The following is a 12,917-nucleotide window of genomic DNA, read 5'->3' as shown; positions in this document are numbered from 1 at the left end:
TAGAGGTGCTTTCAGTCCGTTCAGTGAGACTATTTTTGTGTGTCAGGACTACTGCAACAAGAACAGGGTAAGGCAAGCGAGTCTCTAATTTGTAGGACACCAATTCCCCTTTCTCTAAAGTTGTTCACACTTGGAGCATGTGAAATGTGGTTGAATGATGGAGAGAAAAACACTTCTCATCAGGCCTCCCATTCTGCACAGAATTTGTGTTCTTTTATAGACGTCTTCCAAGAGAATCTAAACTAAAACTGCACTGAGGCACTTTCTGTATCATGACAATAGGAGGAAAATTGCATCTAGCCCTTCTGGGAGGAGGCAGGGGTCGAGCATTTGTGTGGCTACAGCTGTGACATACGACAGCACGCCAGTTTGGGCCATGGAAATGGGTGGGCTGCAGCCTACGCAACGTCCCTTCCTTTTGTCACCCTGCCTCCATTTACAGTTGATTCTGTTTTCCGCAGTTAAAAACTCTGTGAGTGAGTACTTAAAAAGTATTGCCGTCGCACAGAATTCCATTGCGTTAAACACAAACAAAAGCAGCGTGAGGAGAGAGAGGGTAAATTGGTCCCAAGTAGCGGGGTTGGAAGTACCAAGATCCAGACTGCAAATTATGTTTGAGATCAGCCAGAAATTCATCAGGGGGTGGGGGAGGCAGTTCTTGGGGTTGTTGGAAGTCTGCAGTTAGCAGTTCTTCTCGTGGAGTGCAGTGGGCTTTGGATTTTGAGCAGGCAAAGTTACAGGCTACTTAGTCTACGGTACTAAGGCCAAAGCTGTAAACAGCATCAGCAAACACTTTAATTTCATCCTTATTCAGGAAATCCACTTATCACTGAAAAAGCCAGTTGCTTTCACTCTTTCAGCTACAAAAGCCATTCCCTGTGGGTAGATGTTGAAAAATCTATTTCTTATAGGCTCAGCTGAGACAGGTTTAGGACGGCCTGTAGTGTATTCGTATTAGGAAACATTAATTAAAACAGGGGATAACTGAACAAATAAGCCTCCAGATTCTGCTGGGTAGTTGTACTAAACTGCAAGTATAATGCAAAAATGCCGTGAAGGAAAACAAAGCAACTTAAAGTTTTACTGGCAAATTTGAAAATATGCCCAAATAACGAAACTGAACGATATGCTGTACTTGGTGACACCCCCCCGTGAGGTGTAAGATCTGCTCAGGTTTCCCAGAGGAAATAGCTAAACAGAAACATAAAGCTTTAGGAGAAAGATGGGAGAAGAAACCAAAGTGAACACCACTAACAAATTACCTAAATAATAAAAGGCACTCGCCAGTCATTTTTCTTACCTGTTCCAACATCAGGATTTGGCGCAGTTCCTTCTTGAGATCAATAAACCGATCGTGATAGATGGCCATGGACCAAGGTTCCCTGAAGTAGCTGGTTAAAAAAGAAGAAATTTAGTTATCTTGTGAACCTCTCATTAACCACTAATAAAGTATTTACCTGCTTTTTTGCCTTTATAAATTACAGTTCTGGACCCATCATGATCGTTTGTTCATAAAATGCCTCCCCTAACAGCATGGTCAATCAATTCTTTTAATGGATGTTCCTGATGTACAGCCAGCTTCAGTAATTACATTTAAAGTGGCTTAATTCAGAGCTGTGGCAAGACCCAGTGAAGAATCCTGATTTTATCAGAATTTAAAAGCCTGAAGACCTGTAAAGAACGGTATCTCCATTATCTGTCCTCATTTGAGAAAAGCAGATTGCAGGATTAACTGAACTGCTGCATAAACAAATTAAATTTGTGTAGACAATGACACAAATGTTGTTCATCATTAAGGTTTCTGGATTAATAAAGGCCAGAAAAACAGGCCACCGCAGTGCTGCAATATGTTCTTTGCACTAGTACGCTGAAGCTAAATTGAACCTATTCTAGGAGGAAGCTCTTGTAACTTTTTCTTTCAGTGACAGCATTCATGACAGCATTCTTCTGTGAAAAAGGAGTAAAAGGAAGGAGAGGACATGACTCGATGCAGAACCTCAAGGCTGTACATATAACTGGAGGCAGCTAGATTACAAAGCTGTGATTTATTTCTCTTTCCTCTATAATGAAAAATAATTTTTACAGCTTCAGTGAGATGCTCTGTGTGCAATTCCTGTTAATGCTATCTGGAGTCAGGAGGTGCACCACGTTCATCCCGATAATGACTGAACAGATGTCAGCAGGGGCACCCAGGAAGTTTTAAGATGGGTGCCTTTGCGTGGCTGCGACCGATGTTCTCATCTTTGGAACGGCAGCAGCATGCTCGGCACTGCTGTCAGGAGTACGCGTACGCTATCACTTGATTCAGTTGCATGGTCTTTAAATGAACATCTGGATAAAGCAACTTAAAAGGCACTACACAAGTTTAGTAATTGACAGATCTGCCTACAGAAAATGTGCGCAGTTTCCTTTTTGCAGATTTTTTTCATTAATGTCAAATGGCAGGATTTCCCCCCTCCCACTCTTTGAATGAAGCTTCAGCTCTCACTAATGCCCTGTGCAATTAATAACACTTTGTGCACCTGGCAGAACTTTGCTGGTTTTTTTACATACTCATCCCATCGTAAGCTCTCTTCCCCCTTCCCACTGTGCCCCTTCATCTGCATCTCTCTTTGTATCGCAGGCTGGCTGGGGCTGCCTCTCCTAGATCTGCACCGTGTCCAGCACAGTGGGGCTCTCTCCGATAGTGTCAGTAAATATTTGTACTGTGAAAACATCTATTACGAATACTGCGTTCTTGCTGTGGTAAGTGCTGCCCAGCCTAGGAGTCTCTGGTAGCACATTACCACAACTGATACTACCTATTCATTTGGATATGAAATGTTAGAAAAGATGAGCCCGGCTTTAAGTATCTTTATTTAAGAAATTATATACCTATAACGTGCAGAGAGGTAGAGGACAATAGGATATTCCCCAAATATTTAAAACCCCTTCAATTTCAGAAGGAAAATCCCACCCAACACAAACCTTTGACTCAATGTTGATATTAGATAGCAAAGCAGGGAAAAGGGGGATGTTATACAAAAATACATTAAGATAATTAAAGACTCTATTTTTACTGATATGCCCTGCTAAAAGCCATGTTCCACTGGCCAAACATTTTGTTTTCAAGCTGGCATCTTAATTTCAATTCTAACCCTGATAACGTGATTTCATCTCTTGATTGAGGCGCATCTTCCAACTGCCTTACCTTGGTTAAGTTGTCCACCTACCTCACTGAGATGTTGCATTAAATGATGTTTATAAAATGTTTCAGGGATGCTACATACTACTGCTACTGTTACCAGCTCAGCCTATAACTGCATTTTTAACTGTTCCTGTCAATATTCACAGATTTGGAGCTCAAAACCTGAAATGTGTCACCCAGTTTGCAACATTTAATGCAAATAAAACGCCCTTTTTGGGGAATGGAGAATGTCTTATCTGTGTTTTATAGATAGGCTGCCAAGAGGAGCTACCAGTAAACAACATTTACTCCCAGACTCCCTTTACTTCCCTTCACCTGAAGAAATGTAACCACCAAAGGCAATTTAAAGATATGCTTCACAGAAACAATTCACTTTCTTTGCTGGCTTTGCGTTTTTATCTATTTATCTTTTCGGTTAGAATCACCTTTCTAAAGAGGCACATGGTGTTTTTGAGAAAGCAGATCTACATATGGCTGCTAAAGGGAAGTTTAATAATGAAAAAGCCCATTTGAAGCCAAACCAACAAGTTGACTTTCTGAGGCTCATTCTGAATTTTATTACCACTTCAGCAGCAGTCCCTAAGGGCAAGCTGTAGAAGGCTTGAAAGTATAATGCTCTTCAGTATACAAGATGAAGCTGGCATGCTACCAACAGAGGCTCAAAGGCTCCTCAACTATCATGAGAACGGCATCTGCCACATGTGTTTGCACCATTTAGTCTTTCATAACCTGCCAGAGTGATCAGGCTAAATATGTACAAGATGACAATGTTTGCCAGGAGCATAACGGGTTTTCAAACTTGGTCACTTCCTAACGGGGATCCCCTGCTGGCAGACTTTTGTATCGACAGAAGCTATCATAGGAAGGCATTTGTAACGAGATGGGATGAAATGGTCTCCTTTTGAAGACAATAAGCGACATCCTTTTTGTTGCTAGGAAGCTGGTATCGCCTTTCATTGACAAACAATATTTAAAGTCTGTTCTGCCTCATTTGTGATGTGTAGCCTACATTAGATGAAAGGGAAGAAGGGGGAAAATATTTAGTGGCGTTCTGTACAAAAGACGTGGAATCCTTCCCTTTTCAAGAGATACAGCATTAAATAAAATGGACAAAGTTGGCCACTGCTAGCAAGCAAAAACAGAGTATGCATGCACATGGCTTTCCATCTGAGAGCTATCTGTATTTATTCTCCATTTCATCTGCAACTACACACCACTTTCGGAGAACAAGGCTTCTGCCTCTGTGAAAGCTAATTCTGAAGCTGCCGTATGTCCGCGGTGCGTCCTGGCACTCTAAAGCAGAGGCAGCGAGGGGACCCGACACTGACCTCTGGCGTGGTTTCTGCCATCTAAGTCAGGTATAACGGCACGAGATGTATCACTGACAGCAAAATGTTAAAGCCAGAAAATCTTAAAAATTGAATGAAAAACATTCAGAGTAACACACTCTGTTCGTACAACAACAAAACAAAAAGCAAGATACAAAGTTTAAAAAAAAAAATCAATAATTGAAGTTTTTATAAATAATTTTAAATCCCATGACAAGAAAGTAACGGTGGAAAGGTGAAGACCAGCTCTGTAGAGTGAGCTTATCTACTCTGGTAACCTAATCTTTTATCATTCGCAAGCTTGGCGTAACTGTAATACTCATACAGATCAGTTTTATCACACCACTGCAATGTTTTCCAAACTTCTGCAAGGTGGGCTTCCCTTCATGAAAATGAAGCAAAGCAAGGCCCGAATAATTTCCACTTATAAAGATGGGCTTCTGAGGACCATTGTTGATTTTGTCTTCATGCATTTCATATCGTGTGCTTTTCTTGGAAAATCTCAGCTGAAATCCTCTCCAAAAAAAAAAAACCAACCCACTGGTGGTAAGCTGAAATCCTCTCCAAAAAAAAAAAAACAACCACCAAACCCACTGGTGGAAAGAGAAGCTGAAAGCAGTGATATGAATGTATCCAACATGGCAAAAAAACCAGAAACCAATTTTTAAAAAAGGTTTGATTTTCTTATTCCTCTTAATGTGAAAGTAAATCTCATTATTACAGCCTGAAAAATAGTTGTTTTCTTTTTAATATGAGGATTGTAATATGTTTTTAATTACTTCCATTCCTTTTCTTGCTGCTTCCATGAGCCCGATGACAGCAGAGATAACCGGTGCCACCACGGACAGGCCTGTGGGCACACCTTATGCACTGGGAATGCAGACCTGATGGCTCGTTAAACTACGTGGAATAATCCCTCCCTGCAGGTGAGCTTATCAAATTACCAGAGTGCATGTGCACGCTGAGACCGCGCTCTAGTGCAGAATCCAGTTAAGGGAATTTAAACTGCAGCCCTAAGCAGCAGGCACTCGCTGCTGCCTCGCCTGCGCTCCCGGTGACTTCTCTCTGCTGTGAGACCGGGACAAGGCGGAGGATTTTCAAAAGCTCAAAGGGCAGGTGGGCACCCGTTCCTTGTGATGATGCCTTTGAAAAATCCCTCTGCAGACTACTGGCATGTTATTAACTACGAATTTTGAGGATGCTGTGTCTGTCGGTGTTCTTTTGCTACTCAAAGCTTTTATGGAAACAATAACAAAACCAAATTCGACTCCTTGTATCTCTGCTATCCCCACTCTTTCACCGACACACATAAACTTGGAGGAGACAACTAAGTACAGAAATGCAAATCTATGAAGTGGTTTGAATCTGTTCACAACTTTTGTTAAATGTCTCTAAATAATCATTAATACAGATCTCTTGAAATCACATTCATTTCTTCACAAAGCAGTCTACAATTCACTAGTGACCTGCCTTACGTCCCATTAAAATCAGTGGGACTCTGACCAGAGTTGTATCTTCCATCGTCCAACACTGTAAGCATATGCAGAGCAGCACACTTTTTTTGGTACACAATATAAGGCAGAGTCATTGATAAACTTAATCTCCTGTTAATCTGTAAGTAGCTTTCCACACTTAGTACAACCCAGTGAATTTTCAAGCTGGATGTCCATTTTCTGGGTTTAAATTTCTTTTTTAAGAAGAAATGTAATGCTTGAAATGCAAAACCTCCAGGCTGTATCAGCTACATCTGGAAGATACTCTATCAGTTCTCAAATACGCAGACCTCAGAATATTCGAAGTCATTCCTCAGCACGTTTGGATTCCTTAAACTTGATTGACTTTGGCAGTTTATGGAAGCTGAGTTTCTCATTGGTACTTTTGGTGCACCATGGAAAAAGCTACCCAAATGCTGGTGTGCTTTTGCTGCAGTGTATCTCATTCCTTCTTGTTTTTGCCACTATCTAGTCAATAAGAAGAAAGCTGCTGCTATTACAAACACCATGAACCAAACCAGAAGGACAAACACTGATGAAATTGAAGCAGCTTGTCAGCTGACACGGGCTCAAGTATAATACAATTATGCCAGGAGTGCCTATGAAGAGCAGGGAATTCCACTTCCCGGGAGTGGGGAGAGGAAAGTACTGCGGTGGTTTGGGATGCAATGCAATTTTAATTTCCATGCATTCTGACATTACTTCCCAAACACAGTTGCAGATTAGCAAAAGTCTTTTCTCGAACACAGGTGCACCTAAGAAGAAATGTTCTATCTTGCCAGGAAAAGAGAAGATGCGTTGTTTTGGGGACAATATATGGATGTTTTTAAGACTCTTAATTACAAAGATATTGTGATTCCAGTAAAAGATATAGAGTATTTCCAGATACACCTTGCATAGCTGGACCAGGAATCATAAAGTGTAAATTTAAAGACAATATAAATAAAACCACTGAGCATTTCCTGCTAAATATCATCTGACCAATAATTTTGAAAGACAGCTTGTTTATGTAGGTAAAAAGCAAGACTAATTTGTGTAAAATCCCATAAAGCACCACCTGAAAGCATTGTTCTTAATCACAAGGAACATAAAATGTTCCCTGGCTTGCAATTTCTTACAATTCACTTACATGACCAAATCCACAATGTCTTTTCTTTGGAAGACAACTAGTTTAAAACACGTGGTTTACAAAACCCTTTCTTCTGTAGCTGCAATAAGAAAACATAGTGCAGTGCAACTGATCTTGCCATTCTTGCTCAAGAAAAACGGCCACTGAGTCCAGACCTCGTAGAGGACAATACTCATCCCACTGGGCCCAGTCCAAAACCTCACTGGGGCTACTGCAGAGACCTGCTGACTTGGGGGGGATGTGGGTCATGGTTTACACTATGTATTCCTTGCCAGCATCTTCACTTTGCAATGCTGGTTATCTATCATGACTGATAAATCATTTCTGTTTTCTGCATTTTTAATATCCTGGAAATGTTACATTAAAGTGCCATTACCTGGAGGCACCATCAGAAAGCAGATCTTAGCAATACTCGGTTCACGCTGAGATACTGCAGTCCCTTCCTGTTCTAAGTATCCTCGAGAGACATTCTCCGTTATTTCAGCACTGGAATTTGGTAAAAGTTTAGATACTTTACTAGATAGTAGCAGTTACTGTGTAGCTGATTCTCACTGAACAGCTCTTTAAACTTTCTAAATTCTGTGCTCTTTAAAATTGATATAAAAACATTGCTGTCTGCTCTTTTTATGAGGAAATTATGGCTGACCCCGAAATAAGGTTTATTGCATTTTTTCACATAGTACTATTTCACACGTAATGTATTATGAAAAACAATTAAAAGGAAATTAAATCTGACGCACAAAATCAACAAATATGCCATGTGCAGTGGTATGATTGCTTTTCTGCAATTACTTGTTTATGAATTCAGAGTTCAATCATTCGTAATGGTTTGCATAATTATTAACATGAATCAGCAAGGTTCGACTGCAAATTAATGTGGTAAGATTCAACCGACTAGCCTTTACTTACTAATTTGGACATGGGGTTTCTTAGTAACGTAGCTCTTCATTAGCAAGTTAGCTGCTCCTTAAAAACTACATTAATATATAGAAATCTAAAGCCACCTAGAGGGGTCTAATTCAGAGTTCAATCATTCGTAATGGTTTGCATAATTATTAACATGAATCAGCAAGGTTCGACTGCAAATTAATGTGGTAAGATTCAACCGACTAGCCTTTACTTACTAATTTGGACATGGGGTTTCTTAGTAACGTAGCTCTTCATTAGCAAGTTAGCTGCTCCTTAAAAACTACATTAATATATAGAAATCTAAAGCCACCTAGAGGGGTCTACCATTTACATTGATTTGCTATGTAAGTACAGATTTACCAGTGCACCTTGGGGTTAGCATTTAATTCTGGTAGCAAAAAAAGCTGTTAGTGCTTTGATATCCCTTCATGTGTTCCTTTTTCCTTATCCTGTCTCTCTCTTCATAAAAAGCACACAAATTTTCCTCTAATTAGGCTGTAAAGTGTACTGAGTAGCATTAGTCCCTCTCAGCCACGCTCACTACCTGCCACATTTCCTTTCTGTTTTTTTTCATCCCTGCAGAAAATAAGTCTCACCGTCTGCATGATGAACAAAAGCCTAAGGTGGAATCCCTTAAATGTAATCACGGTGTGCTAATGGTATGAGATCCGGCAAATTCCAGACAGCAGTGCATTCTAGTATTTCTCTTAATGAACAATCACTCCTCATTTTTGAAAATCTGGTTTAAAAACAGCTTTTCTATGTAGCATGCATTTCATGTTTAAATAACTGCTGATTATCCAGGCTATAAGTAATAAATTTATATCTTTACCTAATCCTTTTAAAAATGATACCGAAAACATCAAATGTTCTTCTTTTTCCTAATTTATTTGTTATATTGTGAGATTTATTAGAGTTGCATCAATAAACAGTCCAGTGTGGTATTTCTGCTTAAACTCTCATTAAATGACACTGCTTAATAAATCACTTTTAGCCTAATGTAAACAGTACTATGATGTGTGAATTGAACTTAAGTAGAAAAGATCTACATGGTTACTTTAAAATAAGTAAATGTTGTTCATACCGCTCAAAATATTTTTGAGCATTTAGCTTGTACAGCTAATACAAAAAATGTAATGTGAGCATAAATGACAGGGTTTGAAGAGAACAGCTAAGGAAACATCCAGTGATATCATTCACTTTTATAGTTTCTGGGTGGAATTTTCCAAGGCATCTTAGTGAAAGGGAGTTTGACTCCCTTCATGCGTTTCTGTTGCATGTTTGGCAGCCTTGTGTCCTATTGCATATCAGTACCTCTTGCTGTTGAAGCTGTGCCACTTTGTGTAGAGTATCCCTTACTTTTTTCAGGGTGATTAGCCTCTTGGACAGCAACACCCACCATGGCCAGGCTGCATGCAGGAGAAGGAGCACTAGCCTGTTTTCGTGTCACCTTGCTAACAGCAGTGAATACAGATCTTCTAACAGACATCTGGGGTGGATCACCACAGATCTATGCATGTGTAAGTTGCTCGTTCCCTTCATATGTGAGCACTGAATCCTATCTGCTATTCTGGCACTGGGAAAAAAATTCCTTTTGTCACTACATTTCAGCAAAATCCCCTGTACTTTTCGTCCCATGCACAGGTATTGCCAGAGTCATAACCCACCCTCCCAACTCCTACTTGCCAAAGAGTCTTTGGTTAATATCTGCCAATGGGGGCCTCTCTCTACGGACCTGGCCCCTCATGTCACCAGTCCCCAAACTGACCTTTGCACATTGGTGGACATATAAACCACAACTCTGGAGATCCCCAAAGCTTGAAATGGAGATGAGGCACTCAGAGTGCCTCTGCATCTTGCTGCAAATAGCTTTGCTCCCATGCGATGAACAGTGGCAAGTTCATCCTCCTCATGGTGCTACTTGAGAGCACTGTGCAGGGTAACAAATTGTCAATGAGTAAGACAAGTCCTTAAAATGCTGGAAACCAAGTTATTAAAAAAAAAAAAGTAACAAAGTCTTTTTGAGCTCAGCTTGGATGAATGTGCCTGTAAGGTTTCTCCACTAATCGTCCTTTAAAATACACACTGCCTTCTTGGACTCCTTCACAGGACTGACCTTGTAACGTTCCTCAGCTCTTAGCTGGAAAGCCTACCTATATATACAGCAAAATCTGAATGTCCAGCCTGTGTGCACCAGGATGGCTCTGTGATGCAAACTGAAGCATAGTAAGTACTGATGACTAAAAGCACATTTCTGGTAAGAACTAAATATAAACACAATATAAATAGAGCACTTAGTACTCTGTGTTATGTGTTATTCAAAACACTGATTGCTACACTATGCGTTAGTCTATCAGCATGCTTTACAAATTGTTAAGTACCAGAAGTGATTAACATACAGCACCTTACTAACTTCAGCATTACGCAGAGAGTAAAGTTGGTGAACAGGTACAAGAAGAAACTTGAGCAGGGGATGGCTGAGCAACACAACATTTCAGAGGGTGCCTTTTAGAAACTGATTGGCATAATGATGTTGCCTCTGACAGGACACTACATCACTGTCAGCCCAAATCTGTGCCTTTTCTCCAGTGATGCTGCCTTTGCTGCACGCACTGTCATGCAGCGGTGGTACTCCTTTGCTTCATCATCAGTATTACTGCCGCATTAATGTGATGCAACCAGCATCATAGGTCATGACTGAAAACAAGTTCATTAATACAGTATTACAAAATCCCAAGTAAAAAACCACTCACACCTAATTTGATAAATAAGCTATTTAAGTATTTTAGAAACTAGTGGGTCAGATTTCTATGCATTACGTTAGATTTGGTTTTCATTAATGCCAAATGAAGCCTACATGAAGCACTTCTATCTCATATTAAAGGCATGATGCCAGTGAGCGTCCATTTGGTTGCCAAGTATCAGGAGACCCCTCTAATTATCCATTTTGTACTTAAGATGCAGCAGAGGGAGATTCCACCGCTCTGTGGACACGTTCCATAACGTGGCAACTGCCTTACAGTTGCCTTCATCTCGGGAGAATACAAAAGGGTGTAACTGGCTGGTTACATTCCTCCTTTGTGAAGCAGTATGGAGCACTGATGACCAGTAACGAATCTATAAGCTTAAAAATAAAAGAAAAAAAATATTTCTGAGCTCTCTCCCCACCCCCCTCTTTTATCTGCTGCTACAGCAATGGAAAGAATTTGAAGGCCTTCAAGTGAGCACCGGAGACCTCTGAGGGAAGGAGTGTGGTACAGGGGACACTTAATATGAAACCTACTGGAATTTGCTTTCTTTTTCCTTCAAGAGAAGTCTTCCCTGTTGGAAAGAGCCTCGCTCTTGGGTGCTCAAATTCCAGTTGCACCTTTTTGAGATGCAACCTTATGAGAAATGAATAAAAGTTGCAGAAACTCCTTCCTGAAGTGGGTTCCAAATCTAGGGAGTAATGCTGTTAAATTTCCAGGTGAAATAGAAGGTTTGTATACAAAATCCTCGGCTTTAGGATACTGTGTCTTTGGTTCCTATGGTTTTGCCTGCCCTGACATCAGACAACTGCATTGTAAGACCTCTCTGCTCAGGAACATAATGGCTGAAGGCCCAGATGGAACGAATACACCTACCGTGGTGGCATGGGGCAGATGGAAGGGTGACCGTTGCTGATGGCAATGGTGCCTTTTTCTTGTAGCACAATGACAAGTGAGGATGAGACTTTTCTTGGTCAGTAAATATTGCCTGTCCAAGGCCCTGACAATTTGCCCAGCAGACCTTGGCATCCTATAAAACAGTCAGAGGGATGAAGTGCATCCCACTGTGGTGCAGTCAGAAGAGACAGCTGTCTGACTGGATGTGGTCATCTTCTGGCCTATCTCCTCAGCTGTTGTTTGCATAGGTAGAAACAAAAACATCGGCTCTTAAATTTGTGTTTAGCTAAGTAATTAACTGAGCCCACTCAGACACTACTCTGAAGTAAGCTGGAATACCTAACACCTATGAGAATCGGGCCCAAATATGGCTGCAGATGCTTAACTATAGGCAATTATTTTTGAAAAAGACTTAATATCTGTTGTTATCATGTTAATATCTGTATCACTGGGATCACAGCTAAGGCAGCTAGGCATTCTGAGGAGCATATATTTTAACTATGCAGTTGCAGAGTTGCACCAAGACCTCCTTTAAAAATGTCCATAGTACCTGTCTGCTAAAAAAGGAGAAAGGAAAAGTAACTTTAAAACTCTTTAGTTCCATCAGATACAGCATTGGCTGGTTTAACTATGAGAGCTAAAAGCATTGTTTCCCTGAAAAAAAAAAATAATTCAAAAGCATTTGAGGCTTTCAGTGAGCTGTGAAAATACCGTAATATGGAGGAGGAGTATCTAACTCACTAAAAGCTTACACCCTCAAGTGCGCTAGTGCATTTTGTAGCCAAGTGACTGTGGCAATGTAGTCAGATGATTTTATGCTGGCTTTTTCGGTGACCGCTTGCTAGGTTCATAAATTCATGAACTTAAAGTCTTAAAGGGCAGCAGTCTGAATACACATGATCAGTAGTAGTGTGACTGGGGCCATCAGACTGTTGGTCTTGCAAATCTAGGGGCTGAGGGGCTTTCTTCCTGGCATGAACTAGGCTGGGACAGCAGCCGCTGGTAGACCCCTCTGACCTGCACCAGGGGTAGGGCCATGCATGCCCACCACCCTGCTTAGCTTCCTCCACAAAGTACATTTACTGTAGGGGGAAGGGAGGAGGTGAGAGAAGTGATTTCAATCTTTCATGTGGTTGTGGGTCAAGTCCTGCAGCTTTTAATCATGTTGAACTCATACTGAAATCAATGGAACTTTCTTTCAGCAAAAGGAAATGCTATTTATCTCAT

The 12,917-nt window shown here is 40.7% G+C and overlaps 1 protein-coding gene across 1 annotated transcript in view; it reads right to left on the bottom strand.

The window, feature by feature from the left end:
* Positions 1–270: 270 nt before the first annotated feature.
* Positions 271–12,917, bottom strand: part of CFAP61 (cilia and flagella associated protein 61) — a 109,426-nt gene continuing 96,779 nt past the window's right edge. Inside the window, exons 24-25 of the mRNA XM_019474429.1 lie at positions 1,301–1,391; positions 271–468 (exon numbers count right to left, since the gene is read on the bottom strand). Of these exons, the coding sequence (XP_019329974.1) occupies positions 271–468; positions 1,301–1,391 (289 nt within the window). The remainder of the gene's footprint in view (positions 469–1,300; positions 1,392–12,917) is intronic.

The sequence above is a fragment of the Aptenodytes forsteri genome, unplaced genomic scaffold (genome assembly GCF_000699145.1).
Source record: "Aptenodytes forsteri isolate BGI_AS27 unplaced genomic scaffold, ASM69914v1 Scaffold185, whole genome shotgun sequence".
In the NCBI taxonomy this organism is placed as follows: domain Eukaryota; kingdom Metazoa; phylum Chordata; class Aves; order Sphenisciformes; family Spheniscidae; genus Aptenodytes; species Aptenodytes forsteri.
This window is presented reverse-complemented; position numbering and strand designations above follow the sequence as displayed.